At 41.1% G+C, this 22912-nt stretch overlaps 1 protein-coding gene across 4 annotated transcripts in view; it reads left to right on the top strand.

The window, feature by feature from the left end:
* The first annotated feature begins 12767 nt into the window (after nt 1-12767).
* Nucleotides 12768-22912, top strand: part of ppp2r3b (protein phosphatase 2, regulatory subunit B'', beta) — a 60528-nt gene continuing 50383 nt past the window's right edge. For all 4 annotated transcript variants that reach the window (XM_021578654.2, XM_021578652.2, XM_021578655.2 and 1 more), the window contains exons 1-2: nt 12768-12921; nt 17637-18028. In XM_021578654.2, the coding sequence (XP_021434329.1) occupies nt 17660-18028 (369 nt within the window). In that variant the 5' untranslated portion in view covers nt 12768-12921; nt 17637-17659. The remainder of the gene's footprint in view (nt 12922-17636; nt 18029-22912) is intronic.

The raw sequence follows: 22912 nt of genomic DNA on the forward strand, positions 1-22912 counted from the left end.
AATGTAAAAGAATATCAGACACTTTGTGACGTGTGTGTGTGTGTGTCAGAATCTATGCAAATGATACAGCGAGACTACACGGATCACAGTATACAGTACACACACACACACACACACACACACACACACACACACACACACACACACACACACACACACACACACACACACACACACACACACACCTGCAGTTCAAAACCCGTCTCTATCTCTCCTAATGCCTCTGTAACAATTTATTTGTATTTCCACTATTAAATTAAGTAAATAAAGACACATGAGCTGATGTTTTCCCACTACATGTATGTATTATACAGTGATGCACATTGATAAATTATAATACAAATTCACAAAAGGTTTACTAATGTATTATCTATGTAATATCAATTTATAAGCACTTAATAAGCAGATCTGTATCTTGTGTGACCAATACCCTCTAATCATCCGTTTGTTTTACTCTGCATGATTCAGTCCGTTCCTGAAGACACATCAGCCTTCCTCAACAGCAAGCAGAGCAGTGCGGCTGCGGAACAGGCCACAGATATAATGTGATGTAAAATGAATGATGAAATTCAAGGAGACCAAATGAAAGAGACGCTGGTGTGTGTGTGTGTGTGGGGTGGGGGGTGGGGGGGGGGGTAGCTACAAGTTGGGGGATAGAATTCCTTTGAAAGTAGTCATGTAATCATTGTATTTTAATGCATGATTTTAGTGGTCTGTCTTGAAATAGCTCTGAATGAATGGTAAACTTAGTTTTTACTAGTTTTTATTTCCTATGTCAAGCTGTGAGGCGGTTTCACACACAAACAAAGTATGATTCTGTTGTTCAGATTCTCCCGTCTTTATAAAGCTTTCATAAACACAGTCCAAAACCGCTTGGATTCACAAAACAATTGCGCTCACCGATCACTCGGCCTGGCTGAGTGTTGAGGTATAGTTTCCTGTGTGTCTAAGAGGAGTGTTCCAGCAGGCACTATGAAAGGTATAAGCTCACTATAGCAGAAACGTCCATGTGACCCCTACTCCGATCAATGCTGCAAGTTAGGTTTTACAGACTCATACACACACCACTTCTGTGAAATGTAAAAGAATATCAGACACTTTGTGACGTGTGTGTGTGTGTGTCAGAATCTATGCAAATGATACAGCGAGACTACACGGATCACAGTATACAGTACACACACACACACACCACACACACACACACACACACACACACACACACACACACATACACACACACACACAGCTGCAGGCCAAAACCCGTCCCTATCTCTCCTAATGCCTCTGTAACACTTATTTGAAGAGGTCCACTTAGAACTATTAAAGTAATTAAATGAATACACAGGGACTGATGTTTTCAAGGTGCACATTGATAAATAATATTACAGATTCACAAAACGTTTACTAATGTATTATCTAATGTATTATTAGTTAATAAGCAGATCTTTAACTTGTGTGTGACCAATAGCCTCTAATCATCCGTTTGTTTTACTCTGCATGATTCAGTCCGTTCCTGAGGAAACATCAGCCTTCCTCAACAGCAAGCAGAGCAGTGCGGCTGCGGAACAGGCCACAGATATAATGTGATGTAAAATGAATGATGAAATTCAAGAAGCCCGAATGAAAAAGACGCTGGTGTGTGTGCGTATGTGCGTATGTGTGTGCTTGTGTGTGTGTGCTTGTGCGTGCGTGTGCGTGTGTGTGTGTGTGTGTGTGTGTGTGTGTGTGTGTGTGTTCAAAGGTGAGGCCTTGGGTGATAGCGTAGCATAGGCTTCCTTTAACTTCTATAAGCACAGAGGATTAAAGAGAACTATAATGACCTTGGCATAATGAAGGCCTGCTGATTTCCATGATTTCCCTGCTTTCATGCTTGTTTTCCACTATTCCATATGAGGGGCTAAAGGAAGCTTTGTCTGGCCAAACATTAGCGATTGACCAGCGAAATTAGCCCAAAATCGAACACAAACCCTCGTTCCCATGTTTAAGTCATTATGGGCAAGATTGTAATCTCCAGGCAAATTAAGAGATGAAGCACATTTTTGTAAATGGCTTTCTCTTTTTTCATGGCGACCGATTTAAGAGCAATTTCCCTAATTCATGAAATGATTTAGAAAGTGATGTAATGTCCATTCCTTTTTATCTTGAAAGCAAAAGCAATGTCTAGGATTGGGCCTTTCAGAGCTGCTAATACGGCACAACAAAATCAAAGGCTTCAAAATACCTTTTCATTCCACTTAGAGTTGATGAAATGCTGCAACTGGCCTAAAATATGATATAAATATGATTAGACTACATCAAATAGTAGGCAATAAAACAATACAAAACAACACTAAACAACCCTTAATTGTTGCGAATCTTCCAAAATATGTGCCTGTTCCAATCTGTCCTGGCTTGATATGAAGCCTAAAAAATTATATTCACACAGGTCCTGCTCATAGTGTGATATTACATGGCATTATAAAAGCATAGTGCGACATACACATAGCTACACACCTAATATAGAGCACCTTCACTAACATCGGGATATATTGAGGAATTCAGAATCTGCTCCAATGGGTTTACTGATTGACCTGCTCCTATTCCCTACCAGTGCTTGTTTAGAGGTGAGCATTGTCTAGAGATTATCACTGCTGTGGTTCATTCCACAGACACTCAAACCCACACCTCTATTAACTCCCTCACTTTCAGTAAAAGACCACTGACCGGACAAGGGCCATTTCAGTGTCATATTTTTGCCCTACAGCATGTTAGGTCTTTGTCAACATTGTTGTGGCCCTTGGTTACAGTGAAGATATTTGTCTAGAAGAAAAAGAGTGTACATTTAGTGTGTGTTTTTTAATTTATTTTTGATTTTACCTTTATTTAATCAGGAAGTCCCATTGAGGTCAAAATACCTCCTTCCCAAGGGAAGTGTGTGAGCGAGAATGACAGAATGTATGCGAGTTGAGCTGTAAACAAGGTGAAGTGTGCCCTCTACTGGCCATTGTCTTGCTTTTCTTACCCTTATTTTACCAGGTAAGTTGACTGAGAACACATTCTCATTTACAGCAACAATCTGGGGAATAGTTACAGGGGGCAAGAGAGGGGATGAATGAGCCAATTGAAAGATTAGGTGGCCATGACGGTGTGAGGGGCCAGATTGGGAATTAAGCCAGGCCACCAGGGTTAACACTCCTACTCTTACAATAAGTGCCATGGGATCTTTAGTGACCACAGAGACACGGGACACCCATTTAACATCCCACCCGAAAGACGAAGGACGTTGGGAGATGGTGATATTTATGTATTTTTAGATCAGAGGAAAGACTGCCTCCTACTGGTCTGCCAACAACACTTCGTGTCTCCCACCCAGGACCAACCTCGCTTAGTTTCAGAGGCAAGCCAGCAGTGGGATTCAGTCACCCACATTCCCTTGTATATCTCCAACAAAGAAAATGTCCACTGTTACATTATGTTGTGATGTTGAGGAGGTCTTGTACCAATATGTTTAGTATACAGTCCATATGGATCATAAAGGGGAGAGGAGATAATAAGGACAATCCTCCATCATATTTAGTTTTGTCTCTTCAGCTCACCATGTACAGTAACAGTACCTTTCATTAATATGTGATGAGAGAGAAAGCTCTCCACAGACCTCAATAGGCAGAGGCATTGTCTCTCTTTTAAAGTCATCTCAGATGGAAGGAGCTAACTTCAGAGAGCTACTGATGTGTTCTAATGAAAGGAGTCTCCTCCTCTGCGGCTCCATCTCGAGCCGCGTATTAGGAATCTAAATGTTGACTGAAGCCAGTTTGATTCTCTCCCTCTGATTTTCTTAAGGAATAAAAACACTGCTCTCGTGTTTACAGTATGACTATAAAAGGAGTATGAGAAGATTTATCAGCATCAGATTACATTTTGGGAGGTAGAACAGGAGGTTTGGAGTGTTTCACAGTTCGCACCCCAACTCAGTTCTGAGGATATCACAGATTTTATTTGAAGAAGAAGATCAAAGCAATGTACTGTAAATTCACAATGAGAGATTGATATATCCCAACATTGTAGATTTAAAACAATACAACATTGCTCACATAAATTATACTGTATAACTACGTTGCAGGATTTCAGACAAAGGACAGTGGTGGCCTCATTGCTAAATAAAAATTAAATGATGACAAATTACCTTATAAGAAGGCCAAACTACTGTACACATATACACCATTACTTTATGTGGTGTAAATGTTGGAAAAATGACTGATGTTTAAATAGTATTTCAGATATGATATGGCTTTTGAATGAAAGTATAAAAAAATTGTTAAAGCCAAATTTGTCGTTCGTGCCAATGGAAAATATTGTTGCAAAATACTGTAAATTGCAGTAAGTGGTAAACCTACTTAGAGGAATCTTTATCTGCTACAGAGAATGTTAAATTAATGTTGTTTATGTGCATGCGCTATATACATAGTCAAACTGTGTGCTCTTTCATTCTATTTTTAATTTGATATTTGAGACATTTTCCTATTTGCATTTTTGAGTGAACTGTAAGAGTTTTCTATTATTGTTAAATTGAAATCACAGATGAAAGAACGTGAGAATATTCTGCACCCATTTGTCAACTCTAGTTGCACTGTTGGCTTTGTCACATGTCAGGAAGTGAAATTGCAACACAACTTGATGATAAAAATCTATAACACCATTTAAATGGAGGACCACATGGAGGGCCACACTAACACCCATTACGCATATGTTTATACTGTATGTCTGATTGGGAAATAGACAGTAAACTTTGCAAGAACTCTCCTAGCAATCAAAGTACCAAGACTGGCCAAACACAAACTACTGTACGCACTATGTCTATACTGTTTCACCAGCAGTTAGTTCACGTTAGCCGCCTGCACAACATAATTTCCTATATAACAACAACCAAACTATTTCAACTTTACACACTTGCCTTATTAGTGCAGATTGCTTTTAGCCTACTTCAGAGAGTCCATAAATTGACAGCAGTAGGGGCAAGCTGTACACATGAACCCCTCACTAGCACTCTTCCACGTTAACCAGCTATCCCCTGTGGTTTCTGACTGGGTCAAACCTTTGAAATGTCATTCCAGGCGTGAAAAAACAACATGTTTGCAGCTTTGGGTAAAATCCTATTTGTACACTGTAATTACACTTTGAGAAGTTGAAAAGTTTAGGGGTTTGAGGTCTTCACTTTTCTCCTCTCATTTCTGATAAATGAGGCTCTCTGTCGAGAAGAACAAAGAGTTTTCTGATAATTTTCCTCGCTTCTGAAAACCCTGAATGCAGCAGATTTTAGTTACTGCTGTTATCAAGGGAAGCAATCAGGAGAACCCAGTCGATAATGTTCACAACAGTGAGATACATTTGCTCTTGGCAAACAAGTTTAACGCGTGTGCGTGTGTCTGTGTGTGCACAAAACACGTTTGCAATACATGTATAGCTTTCTACCTCCTTCATTACTATGCTATTCATATATAGTAAAATTACAGACCTTTCTAAATGTGGTTATATTTCCCGGTGAGTAGTGCAAAGACTGCCTTGGACTGTTGGACCTTCTTTGTGGAGCGTAAGACATGTTTTCTGTATGAGTGTACGATGGTACCTTTATTGGAACTGACCTCACCCAGAGTTACTGCCTATGCAGGGGAAGCAGTGGGGGAGCCATGTTGCCTCAGAAGACTCTCCTCTCCAGTAATCAATAAGACCGCCCAGGTCCCTTAACACTGCCCCATCTCACCCTACAGTCTTCAGTAGGATGAGAAGGAAAGGGGGGAGAAGGAGAAGAGAGAGACACTGATGGAGAATTGTCATTCATGAAAAGAGAAGCAGGATCGCGTTATTACAGGAAAAATGGAACACACAATACACAAACACAATACACAAACACAATACACAAACACACACGAAACAAACAATGTTTCCTGGAAATAAGTACAGTACTTCAGTGTGGGGAAATTAGAGTATAACTCAAATCTGGATTATGAATGGTATAAAACAAACCATCTTAACTGCAGTGGAACGTGGTTGACATTTACAAATGGAAAGAAATAGAAGCAGTTTTAGGCTGTTGAATATATGGGCTTTCTGTGATTGTGTTAGTAATGTGCATAGCATCATATAACGATAAGTAAAAACAGGGTGGCATCTTGTCCATCTCATCTTCAGGGAGAAGTGTGTGTGTGTGTGGGTCCTTATTAGGTTTACCATTTCCACAGTCAACTCCAGCTATATGATAGGACACAGCTAAACGCTGACAAGCAGTATTTTTTGTTGATGGATTTTTTTCTCTCTATATCCTCCATTATAACCACCAGTTTCCTGCTGGCCTTTTAGTTCTATGTCAATGGCTCTTAATGGATGGTGGAAGAATAAATACCATTTAAGAATTTAATTGCAACAGCTTCTTACTTGGCTTGTGTGACCTTATAGGCTCAATTTCCCCTGCCGTTGACACACCACACATCTCAGTGAATAGTATTAGTTATTCATCATGGAGGGAATCTCAATTTTCATGAAAATGTTCCACATTTAGATTTTTATGGATGATGGATGACGCTCGTCTTCAGTGTTAGTGATAATGAAAATTGTGGCTCCAAGGAAAAATTGTTGATGTCAAATGCTGCTTATATTAAATGCATGTTGCGAGATCATCTTCGACACACTACCAGTTTGTCCCTCATTTGGCTGCGGTATAATCAAAAAGATACTTAAAACGAACACGTATGCATCTGCGCTACACTGGCTAAAAGTATAATAACAGCACTGATGTCACAGTGGGTGCCTACCTGTCGTTGTCTTTGTACAGTGTTATGTCTTATGGTTAGGCTATTGTTTTAAAGACGGACCACATTCTCACTCATGACAAAATGGTCTCTGATAAACGTGTCAGAATGGTCTGAATACAGCATACTTCCAAACCATCTTCCCTTTCTTCTTGAGTGAGTGGATGTGAGGAAACAAGGCGCTCACTTCATTTGTGGTCATTATCAAATGATTTCAGTGATTTGCGATTGATTACATGGCAATCTGTGATAGAAACATACATTTTGGACTTTTAAATGAATAATATTTACCTTATGAACTTAGTTCCATTGTCGTACCCCACCAGAACTCAAAATATACGCTTTTATTACTCCATTGTTTGTTAACACTGAAATAGTAACACTGTGGCCTAAAAATATGGTTAAAACCACAGATATCCTATTCAATTACTCTACTAAATGAATAAAGTCTTGTTCTAATATGTAATTCTATGGTTAAAACTATAATTTTGATAACATTTTGAGTCCTTGCATCCATAGCTCTGTCTACAGATTTGAGCGTGGTTACAGCCCCATCCCTCAGCTGTTTATCAAAACAGTGGCGGGGAGCCTTTGTTGTTTAAATGCAGATTGCCCCTTTAACCCAATGAGTCCCACATCATGCTGGCTTGATTTAGGACTTCTAGCCCCTTTTAAACATTGTATGTTTGAGCTGCCATTGGATTAATCTATTTATTCTGCATCTGTTGGTACCAACCATTAGTCTGTCTAATTAGGAGGAGAAAAAGGGGTCAGAGGGTAGGCTACCTTCTGAGAATTCGTAGGCGATCTAATAAACTCCCACTTCCTTCCATTCTGCTAGCAAACATGCAATCTTTGGAGAATAAAATGTAGGACCTATTCGGAAGATTTACCTACCAACGGGACATTCAAAACTGTAATATCTTATGCTTCACCAAGTTGTGGCTGAATGACGACACTATCAACACACAGCTGACTGGTTATACGCTGTACCGGCAGGATAGAACAGTGGCGTCTGGTACGACAAGGGGCAGCGGACAATGTATTTTTGTAAATAACAGCTGGTGCATGATATCTAAGGAAGTATCGAACTGTTGCTGGCCTGAGGTAGAGTATCTCATAAGCTGTAGACCACACTATCTACCTAGAGAGATTTCATCTGTATTTTTTGTAGCTGTTTACACACCACCACAGACTGAGGCTGGCAATAAGACAGCATTGAATGAGCTGTATTCCAACATAAGCAAACAAGAAAACAGTCACCCAGAGGCGGCGCTCCTAATAGCTGGGGACTTTAACTCAGGGAAACTTAAATCCGTTTTACCAAATTTCTATCAGCATGTTAAATGTGCAACCAGAGGGAAAAAACTCTGGACCACCTTTACTCCACACACAGAGACGCATACAATGCTCTCCCTCGGCCTCCATTTGGTAAATCTGATAATTCTATCCTCCTGATTCCTGCTCACAAGCAAAAATTTAAGCAGGAAGCACCAGTGACTAGATAAATAAAAAGTGGTTAGATGAAGCAGATGCTAAGCTACAAGACTGTTTTTTTAGCACAGACTGGAAAATGTTCCGAGATTCCTCCGATGGCAATGAAGAGAACACCACATCAGTCATTGGCTTCATCAATAAGTACATCAATGACGTCGTCCCCACAGTGACTGTACGTACATACCCTAACCAGAAGCCATGGATTACAGGCAACATCCGCACTGAACTAATGGGTAGCGCTGTCGCTTTCAAGAAGCGGGACTCTAACCCGGAAGCTTATAAGAAATCCCGCTATGCCCTCTGATGAACCATCAAACAGGCAAAGCGTCAAGACAGGACAACGATCGAATAGCACTACACCGGCTTGGACGCTCGTCATATGTGGCAGGGTTTGCAAACCATTACAGACTACAAAGGGAAGCACAGCCGAGAGCTGCCCAGTGACACGAGCCTACCAGACGTGCTAAACTACTTCTATACTCACTTCGAGCAAATAACACAGAAACATGCATGAGAGCACCAATTGTTCCGGAAGAGTGTGTGATCACGCTCTCTGCAGCCGATGTGAGTAAGACCTTTAAACAGTTCAACATTCACAAGGCCGCAAGGCCAGATGGATTATGAGGATGTGTACTGCCGAGCATGCGCTGACCAACTGGCAAGTGTCTTCAATTACATTTTCAACCTCTCCCTGTCTGAGTGTGTAATAACAACATGTTTTAAGCAGACCACCATAGTGCCTGTGCAAAATAACACTAAGGTAACCTGCCTAAATGACTACGGACCTGTAAAACTCATGTCTGAAGCCATGAAGTGCTTTGAAAGGCTGGTTATGGCTCACATCAACACCAATTATCCCAGAAACTCTAGTCCCACTCCAATTTGTGTAGCGCCCCAACAGATCCACCGATGATGCAATCTCTATTGCACTCAACACTGCCCTTTCCCACCCGGACAAAAGGAACACCTACGTGGGAATTCTATTAATTGACAACAGCTCAGCGTTCAACACCAGAGTGCCCTCAAAGCTTATCAATAAGCTAAGGACCCTGGGACTAAACACCTCCCTCTGCAACTGGTCCTGGACTTCCACAGGTGGTAAGGGTAGGTAACAACACATCCGCCACGCTGATTCTCAACACAGGGGCCCCTCAGGGGTCCGTGTTCAGTCCCTTCCTGTACTCCCTGTTCACTCGTGACTGTACGTACGGCCAGGCACGACTCCAACACCATCATTAACTTTGCCGATGACACAACAATGGTAGGCCTGATCACCGACAACGACGAGACAGCCTATAGGGAGGAGGTTAGAGACCTGGCCGTGTGGTGCCAAGACAACAACTCCCTCAACGTGATCAAGACAAAGGAGATGATTGTGGACTACAGGAAAATGAGGACCGAGCAACAAACTCACATGGTCCAAGCACACCAAGAGGGCATGACAAAACCTATTCCCCCTCAGGAGACTTGACATGGGTCCTCAGATTCTAAAAATGTTCTTCAACTGCACCATCGAGAGCATCCTGACTGGTATGGTAACTGCTTGGCCTCTGACCGCAAGGCACTGCAAAGGTTAGTGCGTACGGCCCAGTACATCCTGGGGCCAAGCTTCCTGCCACCCAGGACCTCTATACCAGGCGGTGTCAGAGGAAAGCCCTAAAAATTGTCAAAGACTCCTAGTCATAGACTGTTCTCTCTGCTAACACAAGACAAGTGTTACCGGAGCGCCAAGTCTGTGTCCAAGAAGCTTCTAAAAAGCTTCCACCACCAAGCCATAAGACTGCTGAACATCTAATCAAATTGCTACCGAGACAATTTGCATTGCCCCCCCTTGTATACTGCTGATACTCTCTGTTGTTATCATCTGTGTATTGTCACTTTAATAATTGTACCTACATGTACATATTACCTCAACTAACCAGTGCCCTCGAACATTGACTCTGTACCGGTATCCCCCTGTATATAGTCTCACTATTTTACAACTGCTTTTTAATTACTTTTACTGCTGCTCATTAATTACTTTTATTTCTTATTCTTATCCATATATTTTTTAACTGCATTGCTGGTTAGGGGCTTGGAAGTATGCATTTCACTGTAAGGTCTAAACCTGTTCTATTCGGTGCATATGACTAATACTAATGGCTGGTGTGTTTACGGACATATTCAATCAATCCCTATCCCAGTCTGTTGTTCCCACATGCTTCAAGAGGGCCACCATTGTTCCTGTTCCCAAGAAAGCTAAGGTAACTGAGCTAAACGACTACCGCCCCGTAGCACTCACTTCCGTCATCATGAAGTGCTTTGAGAGACTAGTCAAGGACCATATCACCTCCACCCTACCTGACACCCTAGACCCATTCCAATTTGCTTACCGCCCAAATAGGTCCACAGACGATGCAATCTCAACCACACTGCACACTGCCCTAACCCATCTGGACAAGAGGAATACCTATGTGAGAATGCTGTTCATCGACTACAGCTCGGCATTTAACACCATAGTGCCCTCCAAGCTCGTCATCAAGCTCGAGACCCTGGGTCTCGACCCCGCCCTGTGCAACTGGGTACTGGACTTCCTGACGGGCCGCCCCCAGGTGGTGAGGGTAGGCAACAACATCTCCACCCCGCTGATCCTCAATACTGGGGCCCCACAAGGGTGCGTTCTGAGCCCTCTCCTGTACTCCCTGTTCACCCATGACTGCGTGGCCACGCACGCCTCCAACTAAAATCATCAAGTTTGCGGACGACACAACAGTGGTAGGCTCGATTACCAACAACGACGAGACGGCCTACAGGGAGGAGGTGAGGGCCCTCGGAGTGTGGTGTCAGGAAAATAACCTCACACTCAACGTCAACAAAACTAAGGAGATGATTGTGGACTTCAGGAAACAGCAGAGGGAACACCCCCCTATCCACATCGATGGAACAGTAGTGGAGAGGGTAGTAAGTTTTAAGTTCCTCGGCATACACATCACAGACAAACTGAATTGGTCCACCCACACAGACAGCATCGTGAAGAAGGCGCAGCAGCGCCTCTTCAACCTCAGGAGGCTGAAGAAATTTGTCTTGTCACCAAAAGCACTCACAAACTTCTATAGATGCACAATCGAGAGCATCCTGTCGGGTTGTATCACCGCCTGGTACGGCAACTGCTCCGCCCACAACCGTAAGGCTCTCCAGAGGGTAGTGAGGTCTGCACAACGCATCACCGGGGGCAAACTACCTGCCCTCCAGGACACCTACACCACCCGATGTCACAGGAAGGCCATAAAGATCATCAAGGACAACAACCACCCGAGCCACTGCCTGTTCACCCCGCTATCATCCAGAAGGCGAGGTCAGTACAGGTGCATCAAAGCTGGGACCGAGAGACTGAAAAACAGCTTCTATCTCAAGGCCATCAGACTGTTAAACAGCCACCACTAACATTGAGTGGCTGCTGCCAACACACTGACTCAACTCCAGCCACTTTAATAATGGGAATTGATGGGAAATGATGTCAAATATATCACTAGCCACTTTAAACAATGCTACCTAATATAATGTTTACATACCCTACATTATTCATCTCATATGTATACGTATATACTGTACTCTATATCATCTACTGCATCTTTATGTAATACATGTATCACTAGCCACTTTAACTATGCCACTTTGTTTACATACTCATCTCATATGTATATACTGCACTCAATACCATTATCTTGCTGCTCTGTACCATCACTCATTCATATATCTTTATGTACATATTCTTTATCCCCTTACACTTGTGTCTATAAGGTAGTAGTTTTGGGATTGTTAGCTAGATTACTTGTTGGTTATTACTGCATTGTCGGAACTAGAAGCACAAGCATTTCGCTACACTTGCATTAACATCTGCTAACCATGTGTATGTGACAAATAAAATTTGATTTGATTTGATACAACTTGATTTGATTTGTTAATTAACTGGGGACTGAGCTAGAGTGGATTTTGTGAGACAAGGGCAGATCCCAAAAGGGCCCGGTCTTTTTACAAAAATGTCTTTAGAGTCCGAATGGTTTGAGCTAGAAACTATTAAAAGCTATCTATGAAAAGCTGAGACTCAGGGACTGAACATGTTTTGTTCTACACAAGAGTTGTTAGAAGGTACAGAGTTCTTCTGTCACAAACACCACACACTTGTCACTGACTAGTTGGATAATAATTTCCCACTGAACATTCATATAAATGTATCTTTATCAGGTTTTTGCTGTGGCCAACCTTACTTTTATTTATTTACATTTGCTCCTGCACCTAAATATAAATCCAAAATGAGCACCTGAATCTACTTCAGTCCAAGTAAAGCTCTGGACATGTGTCAATAACACTTAGGAAACTCATTAATTGTTTTGTGTTCTACTTGTACCCCTGGTTGTCCTGAAAAGAAAACGCTTCATTGTGAGGCTAAATATACGGTCTGGACAGATGAATGAAAAGCCGACTTCTGATGGGGTCTCAGGACTGATAGGGTTAATTAAGTCACGTTCTTGTTGTCAGAAAGTTCCCGCGTTGTTTGCTCTTCCTGGTTACCTAGGTAGGGAACGAGATCTGGAATTCAAAGTAAACCCCGGTGAAATGAACGCTTCTCTACAATTTGTATCCTGACTATAATAACATACAGGTAATCTTTCAAATGTGAATCTACTTGTATATGGTAGCTCACTACATACATTTCTTTTCAATGCCTTCATCGTAGCTAGTGGTATTTTGCTTGCATTGCTCCAATTAGCGTAGCAGTTTGTGTCACGACAGAAGCAGTAACTAACAGTTAGCTGCTGCTGTAGCTATAACGTTATTTGTTTTAATTTTAACGTTGATTAAGTAGCTTGTTATTTATGTTGCTTTTCAGTATTAGGAAATGGCTGATGCAACTGTCTAGCTATTTAAGTGCTGGGTAAATGAGCTAATTGCTGTGATAATGACTTGCGAGACATAGCTAGTTGTTGCAGTTAGCAAATTAGCTAACGTTACCGTAGTAACATTAATCTTGACAGGGTTCGTGCAAAAGGTAACGTTGGATAATTTATCTAACTACTACTGTTGAAGGCTGGCGTTTGTTAGCTTGCTTTCTTGCAGTTTCCAAACATTAGATACCTTTTTGGTTTTCCTTTCCAATGTAGCTCTCTGTCTGATACACGAATGATGAGAGCTAACAAGCTTTCTAGCTACCGCACTAGCCCAATAATGGACTAAAGGAGCCTAACGTTACCCAAGAACCTTAGCTACATATTCTGTTCAGAGGCAAATTGGCTCTGGCAGCTAAATACTCAGTCTAAATGTGAATCAATTCTCATTTACAATACGGTTCTAGAAACATAATGTAATCTACTTTCAAATCACATTAAAATAATTGTACAAATGCAAAATGTACTTATTGTACACCACGGGAGGTTGGTGGCACCTACATTTGGGAGGACCGGTTTGTGGCAATGGCTGGAGCGGAATTGGTGTAATCTTATTAAATACATCAAACTCATGTTATGATGTGTTTTACTCGATTCCATTTACTCTGTTACAGACATTATTATGAGCTGTCCTCCCCTCAGCAGCCTCCACTGCTGTACCCTGTTTTAACAGTTGCAGCCGACAGTAGTTTTCAGTGACAACATCTTTGTGGCATCTGTCTTCCGTTTACACACAGGTGTTCAGAGACGCAGATAGCTAATTAGCACATGCGGTCGATTCTGATTTCTGTCTGTTTTCCATAAAGAAGTGCTGTAACATGGAAATATGCAGCGTGGAAACCCTAACCATATAAAGGTGTGTAGTAATTTAAACTTAAAAGTAATAATCTTGCTGATATGATAGATACACTCCTTTATGTTTCCAAAACTGTACTGCAAGCGATGCGTCTTAATGTTAGTGCAAGCGTCGGGGATTTAACGAAACATCTGGCTAACGTTAATGCGTTTGCCGGAAGATACTATCGTCGAGGCGCTAACATGGAACCCAAACCGGCTGCGCGTGTGCCATCGTGCGCTATTGTGCATAAATGTATTTGGTCCCCCTACACCAAGCGCGATCACGACACGCATCTTAAAATATCAAAACAAACTCTGAACTAATTACATTAATTTGGGGACAGGTCGAAAAGCATTAAACATGTATGGCAATTTAGCTAGTTAGCTTGCACTTGCTAGCTAATTTGTCCTATTTAGCTAGCTTGTTGTTGCTAATTAATTTGTCCTTGGATATAAACATTGAGTTATTTTACTTGAAATGCACAAGGTCCTCTACTCCAACAATTAATCCACACATAAAACGGCCAACTGAATCGTTTCTAGTCATCTCTCCTCCTTCCAGGCTTTTTCATCCTTGAACTTATATGGTGATCGGCATCTCAACTTTCATAGTATTACCACAACGACCGGCAAAACAGTTCTTCTTTCAATCACCCACGTGTGTATAACCAATGAGGAGATGGCACGTGGGTACCTGCCTCTATAAACCAATGAGGAGATGGGAGAGGCAGGACATTCAGTGTGATCTGCATCAGAAGTAGAAAGGAGTTCTATTTTAGCCCTTTTCAGCGCTGACGCTCGCGAGCAGTGGGTGCAATAATCGAATAACATGGATTTCCAAATGTATTTTGCGATGCTCGCGCATTCGACGTGTCTGGTCAGCATGTTAAGGTAGCGTCTATGAATGGACTAGCTAACGCATTAACGTTAGTATCCATAGACTATTTAAACAACTCCACGATTTAAGCCGCTACTATTGTGAGCGCACTGGAGCTCCGACACCACATAAAATAAAGTTGGAAAAAAAGAGAGACTTATTGCAGCATCTAAAGAATAGCCTGCAATTACACACAACATAGTTCTGTGTAATTGCAGTGGAAAGCTAAATAAATATGTAAACACTCGGTTGTAACTATTTTTCAATGTTTCATTAGGTGTAGTCTGTCTCCACCGTAAGGCACATTTTTCTATAAATATGTTTGATATAGAAGTTAAAACCCTCTTCAAGTACTATTTTGCCACAGATAGAAAAAACAGCTAGATATTTAATTGGATGTATAAATGTGAAGCATCCGGTTGGTGTTTCCAATAACTATCAAATATGATCTTTTTAAAAATATATACAAACTTTATTTAACCAGGCAAGTCAGTTAAAGAACAAAATCTTATTTACAATGACGGCCTATCCTGGCCAAACCCGGGCGACGCTGGGCCAATTGTGCGCCGCCCTATGGGACTCCCGATCACGGCCGGATGTGATGCAGCCTGGATTCGAACTAGGTACTGCAGTGACGCCTCTTGCGCTGAGTTGCAGTGTCTTAGAACGCTGCGCCACTCGGGATGAGAGGAAGCCTTGTGGCCAGTAGTGGGAGGAGATAAGAGCGAGATGGATTTTTGGCCAACATTCTGCTCATTTTCTCATCATTTGAGCTCATTCAGTTTTCTGTTTCCAAAACTAGAATCTGTAACAAATAAAATGTTATTTGTCACATACACGTGTTTAGCAGATGTTATTGCGGCTGTAGCGAAATTCTTGTGGTTCTAGCTCTAACAGTGCAGTAATATCTAACAGTAATATCTAACAATTTCACAACAATAGACAAATCTAAAGGAATGGAATTAAGAATATATAAATATTGGGCTGAGCAGTGTCAGAGTGGCATCGATTTAGATACAGTAGAATAGTATAGAATACAGTATATACATATGAGATGAGTAATGCAAAATATGTAAACATTATTAAAGTGACTAGTGTTCCATTATTAAAGGGGACAGTGATTCCAAGTCTATGTATATAGGTCTGCAGCATCTATAATGTGCTAGTGATGGCTATTTAACAGAATTTAACATTCTGATGGCCTTGAGATTGAAAAACAACTTCTATCTCTCGGTCCCATCTTTGATGCACCTGTACTGGCCTCGCCATCTGCAATAAAACCATCATATTGCATATTTTTGTGGTAACTTGTAGAGATAGAAGGGGTCAACTAAACATGTGAAAATGTTGACTAAATTCTCTTGTTTTTCACTATGCTTTTCTGATAGTCAAATATGTCCTTTTGCTGATGGAATACTACATTTTTAAAGAATATATACTTTTCCCCCCAAAAGTTATGAGTTCCAAAAGGCACCACCTAGTAGGAATTACCCAGCTAGATGTAGTTGCCAGCGATGCCAACCATATGGAGTAGGTAGCTAGAATTTGCTAGCTAGTTAGTGATTGAATCTGATTAAAAAATATATATATATTCTGTGCTCACTGTATAGGCCTAATGATCAATTCTGCTTCTACTGTCTATTTGGTATTTTATTAGGATCCACATTAGCTGTTGCGAAAGCAGCAGCCACTCTTCCTGGGGTCCACACAAAACATAAAACATGACATAATACAGAACAATAATAAACAAGGACAGAACTACATGCATTTAAAAAATGCATGCAGGCTACATATCAATACATACACCCAAAATATCTAGGGGAGAGGCGTTGTGCCGTGAGATGTTGCTTTACCTGTTTAAAAAAAAAATGTTGTACTTTTTTTAAAAACCAGATCTGCTGTTCATTTGAGCAATATGAGATGGGAGGGAGTTCCATGCAATACTGGCTTTATATAATACTGTACACTTTCTTGAATTCGTTCTGAATTTGGGGACTGGGGGGGGGGGGGGGGGGGGGGGGGCTTGTGGCATGTCTGGTTGGGTAAGTGTGTGTGTCAGAGCTGTGTGTAAGTTGACAATGCAAACCATTTAGAATTTAACACATTCATGTTTCTTATAAAAGGATGTGATGCAGTCAGTCTCTCCTCAACTCTTAGTCAAGAGTAACTGGCATGCATAGTATTAATATTAGCCCTCTGATTACAATGAAGAGCAAGATGTGCCGCTCTGTCCTGGGCCAGCCTCAGCTTAACTAGGTCTTTCTTTGTATCACTTGGACACATGGCTGGACAATAATCAAGGTAAGACAAAACTAGAGGACTAGCAGGACTTGCTTTTTGGAGTATGGCGTCAAAAAAGCAGAGCATCTCTTTATTATGGATAGACCTCTCCCCATCTTTACAACCATTGACTCTATATGTTTTGACCATGACAGTTTACAATGTAAGGTAACACCAAGTAATTGTCTCCTCAACTTGTTCAACAGCCACACACACCATTCGTTACCAGATTCAGCTGATTTCTAGAGCTTAGGGAATGATTTGTACCAAATACAATGCTCGTAGTTTTAGAGATGTTCAGGACCAGTTTATTACTGGCCACCCATTCCTAAACGTATCTAATGTGATAAACTGCCCACTGGTATATCTGAAGGGATCTAGCTAGCCAGCTACGTAGCTGCCCAGCCCATATTCTCTATTTGATTTCCCCATTGACAGGTGCTGTGGTGTCAAAGTAGTAGATGGAGGTTAACAACATGCCATCGCCACAAGTCCTGCAACCGGTGCTTAAAATGAAAGTGGATGAGCTCTTCCTCAACTGGTTGAGTGAGCCAACGACCCAGACGATACTCAAAGACTACCTCGGCCTGATCAAGAGTGGACAGAGCATTGACCTGGGGCTTGGGGACACTAAGGACAAAAGGTCGATGACCTTCAATGAGAACAACAATGTGGCGTCCAAGAGAAGTCTGACGGAGAGGTCTTCTGCACCCCTCGGTGCGCCTTCCAGCCCCCCCTCTACACACACACTACCCTCTGGGAGCAGTGGTAATGCCAGAGTTGTGGGACCCAATGGGAGGGCGCTACGGAGGTCTGTCAGCACTAAAAAGGTAAGGCTGCTGCTCACTAGACTCATTTATCTCAGTCCCAATTCATCATCCAATTCATTGTCCTAACCTCTAGCCCTAGAAATGTATCTTTTGATCTGACATCATTGGATGGGTGTAGCCTATATACAGTGCATTCGGGAAAGTATTCAGACTTATTTTTTCCACTTTTTCTTATTGTTACAGACTTATTCTAAAATTGCTTCAAAAAATTCTCATCAATCTACACACCAACCCATAACGTCAAAGCGAAAACAGGTTTTTAGAAATGTTTGAAAATGTATTAAAAATAAAAAACAGATACCTTATTTACATAAGTATTCAGACCTTTTGCTATGAGTCTTTTTTAAATGTATATTATTGGAGCGTTTCTGTCAATCTTGAGTAAGGACACACACCTGATTATGCATAGAAGTAGGCCTAGACTACCTGGCCTGTGTGCAAATGTAGGCCTACAAATGTGCCCATCTGAGGATCTGATACTATTTCTGATTGCCTTAACTCACCATCACTGTGTAGCTTCAAAGTAATGTTTTATTTGCCTCAGGCATCAAATAAACATCCATTTTACATCCATTGTATTAACTACTCAACGTAGCCCATTTTGAAAAATCTTTCCAGCTCAATCCTTTTTGATAAACACTCAGCATGAAAGGGGAAAAAAATGTCATGCTCTGATCTGGTGGAAATGTCATTAAATAGGCCTACCTGATTACTTCTTATCCCTTGTGCAAACAGCCTACAGCTGTGTCTGTCTGTCCAGAGCTCACTGGCACTGGAAACTCTGAGGGCCTAGAATATTTTATACAATATTGCAAGTTTGCTAGCAGGAGCTTTGGGCCAGACCAAGTTAATAGTTGATACAATGTTTCATGTTCGTTGCAGACAGACCGTGCATAGCCAATGTGATTTATAGGATATTTACTTTTTTCATGATATTTTCTACCTGCGGGCTGCAATATTTTTAGTAGGCTATTTTTACATATTGGCATATTGTATCAGTTTCATTTAGATAGAATTTTGATTAACCACGTAACATTGATTTTGCGATATGAAGACTTTATTATAAATGAAACTCTTCCAGGAAAAGGTGCATCTGAAATTCATAACTGGCACGCAGATCAGCAGAAATGGGACGATAACTTGACACTCCAAATGGAAAAGTTTGCTGACCGCTGGTGCAGCCTATTACAGGCAACTTCAGGAGCTTGGCAGCATAATCACGGTAGGCCAGCAGCATCGGGAGGAGGGTAGGGAACAGGTTTTTGTTCTTCTGCTGAGGCTATATTGATCTCTACTGGCTCTCTCTAGTAATTTGTGTCTTATTTTTTAATTGCAGTGCTTAAAACATCAGACAAGATAAATAGCCTACATATAGTTTATTTAATTCAAACATAGGGTGTGTCTACAGTGCCCCCTTTCCACATTTTGTTAAGTTACAGCCTTATTCTAAAATGGATTCAATAAAACAATTTCCTCAGCAATCTACACACTATCCCATAATGACAAAGCGAAAACAGGTTTGGTTTTTAGACATTTTTGCAAATCTAGTATTTACGTAAGTATTCAGACCCTTTGCTACATGTATGAGACTTTAAATTGAGCTCAGGTGCATCCTGTTTCCATTGATCATCCTTGAGATGTTTCTGCAACTTGATTAGAGTCCACCTGTGGTAAATTCAATTGATAGGATGTGATTTGGAAAGGCACATACCTGTCTATATAAGGTCCCACAGTTGACATTCCATGTCAGAGCAAAAACCAAGCCATGAGGTTGAAGGAATTGTCCGTAGAGATCAGAGACCAGATTGTGTGCAGGAAAAGATCTAGGGAAGGGTACTAAACAATTCCGCAGCATTTGAAGGTCCCCAAGAACACAGTGGCCTCAATCATTCTTAAATGGAAGAAGTTTGGAACCACCTAGACTCTTCCTAGAGCTGGCCGCCCAGCCAAACTGCGTAGTCTGGGGAGAAGGGCCTTGGTCGGGGAGAAGGGCCTTGGTCAGGAACCAAGAACCAGATGGTCACTAACAGAGCTGTAGAGAACCTTCCAGTCTGGTGTGTTAGCTAGGTCTGGGACAAAAGTGTGACACCAATCTAACACCAAACTAACACTGTAGTTTCTAAATATTTAAAACTAGCCAACCATTTTCATATCATAGACCATGGCTCTCCAACTCTGTTCCTGGAGAGCTACCGTCCTGTAGGCTTTCCCTCCAAATGTAATCTAGCGCACCCGACTCAAATAATTAGCTGGTTGAATCAGGTTAGTTACAACTGGGGTTGGATTGCAAATCAGAGGTTAGCTCTCCAGGTACAGGGTTTGAGAGTATGGTTACTTGCACACAACAATGCAATTTTTTGTGGATAGTCAGATTTAGTAGAATAGTTTGATTAAAATGTTTATGTGCTTTGCAAGAACGATTTCCCTAATAATCCTGTTAACATGGACACATCTGAAATCAGGCTACCTGTTGGCACTCTGATAAATGCAAAAAATTGCCAATCAAAATGACCGTTATACCACAGCGGCCATGTTATTTTTCTGAAGCATATTTGATTCTGAGTTCAGACGTAAAATGTGTGTGTGAAGTACTTCTAGAAGCATACATTGTTCCGAACTCACTTCACTCACACTAAAGAGAGCGGCTCGCTCGGCTGGTGCTAGCACATGCGCTGATCAAATACACAGCTGTTACGCCGATGTCAGGTTACGCCGATGTCCTAATATTTCTAAAGATTATGCAGAACCAGGTCTTTTAATCGGCGTGTGCTTTAATTAGATTTTGACCTTACATCGATTTAAGATGAGCAGTGTAAGGTGTTTATGCAATAGTCTATAGTCTGCCAACTGCCATAATCAGTTTTAATATTGAATTATTACTGTGCATGGAAACATACTCATTGATAGTCAGTTCTTGCATCCATAGCTAAGCTGCGGTTACATTTCTCAAGCCCCATCCTTCAGCTGTTTACCAAAACAAGTGGCGGGGGGGCCGTTTTGTTGTTTTTGTAATCCCAGTTTGCTGTTTTAAAAAGTGTTAGGCCTAGTTAGTTTGTCTGTTTTATGATACTGAGAGCTATCCTATCAGCAAAGTCCCACATTCCATGATGGATTGTGAAGCAGTCCCAAATCCTTTCTTGGGGTCTGGACTAGTGGTCGACCGATTAATCGGAATGGCTGATTTAATTAGGGCCGATTTCAAGTTTTCATAACAATGGGAAATCGGTATTTTTGGATGCCGAATTTGCCGATTTTGTATTTAAAAAAATAAAAAAATAATAATTTAGCTTGCCTGTTACGCGAATGCAGTAAGAAGCCAAGGTAAGTTGCTAGCTAGCATTAAACGTATCTTATAAAAAACAATCGATTATAATCACTAGTTATGATGGTTGATGATATTACTAGTTTATCTAGCGTTGCATATAATCGATGCGGTGCGCATTCGCGAAAAAGGACTGTCGTTGCTCCAACGTGTACCTAACCATAAACACCAATGCCTTTCTTAAAATCAATACACAGAAGTATATATTGTTAAACCTGCATATTTAGCTAAAAGAAAAGTTAGCAGGCAATATTATTGTTCATTGCACGCAGAGTCAGCATATATGCAACAGTTTGGGCCGCCTGGCTCATTGAACTAATTTGTCAGAATGTTACGTAATTATGACATAACATTGAAGGTTGTGCAATGTAACAGCAATATTTAGACTTAGGGATGCCATCCGTTAGATAAAATAAGGAACGGTTCCGTATTTCACTGAAAGAATAAACGTTTTGATTTCGAAATGATAGTTTCCGGATTCGGCCTTATTAATGACCTAAGGCTCGTATTTCTGTGTGTTATGGTATAATTAAGTCTATGATTTGATAGAGCAGTCCGACTGAGCGATGGTAGGCACCAGCAGGCTCGTAAGCATTCATTCAAACAGCACTTTCATGCGTTTTGCCAGCAGCTCTTCGCAATGCTTCAAGCCGTTTATGACTTCAAGCCTATCAACTCCCGAGATTAGGCTGGTGTAACCGATGTGAAATGGCTAGCTAGTTAGCGGGGTGCGCGCTAATAGCGTTTCAAACGTCACTCGCTCTGAGACTTGGAGTAGTTGTTCCCCTTGCCCTGCATGGGTAACGCTGCTTTGAGGGTGGCTGTTGTCGATGTGTTCCTGGTTCGAGCCCAGGTAGCGGCGAGGAGAGGGATGGAAGCTATACTGTTACACTGGCAATACTATAGTGCCTATAAGAACATCCAATAGTCAAAGGTATATGAAATACAAATCTTATAGAGAGAAATAGTCCTATAATTTCTATAATAACTAAGACTCATGTTAAAAGGAACCACCAGCTTTCATATGTTCTCATGGTCTGAGCAAGGAACTTAAACGTTAGCTTTCTTACATGGCACATATTGCACTTTTACTTTCTTCTCCAACACTTTGTTTTTGGATTATTTAAACCAAATTGAACATGTTTCATTATTTTCTTGAGGTGGAATTGATTTTATTGATGTATTATATTAACTTAAAATGTGTTCATTCAGTATTGTTGTAATTGTCATTATTACAAATACATTAAAAAAAACGGCCCGATTTTAATCGGTATCGGCTTTTTTGGTCCTTAAATAATCGGCGCCGGCGTTGAAAAATCATAATTGGTCGACCTCTAGTCTGGACAGTGACTCAAAAACAAATGCACAAGTCTGTATGTCTCGTTCATTCAGATAATCACAAGCATGGCATGGTTCTCAAAGCTAAAGAGTGGGTGCAGTCAAAGCAAAACCAATATTTTCTTAGTATTCAACAAGGGACAGTTTAAATGGCCTAGTCTCTAGCCACAACAGTGATTAGCAGAAATTAGAGAAACGCAACAGAACCATTCAGCCTCCGTATC

The sequence above is a fragment of the Oncorhynchus mykiss genome, chromosome 22, assembly GCF_013265735.2.
Source record: "Oncorhynchus mykiss isolate Arlee chromosome 22, USDA_OmykA_1.1, whole genome shotgun sequence".
Lineage (NCBI taxonomy): Eukaryota > Metazoa > Chordata > Actinopteri > Salmoniformes > Salmonidae > Oncorhynchus > Oncorhynchus mykiss.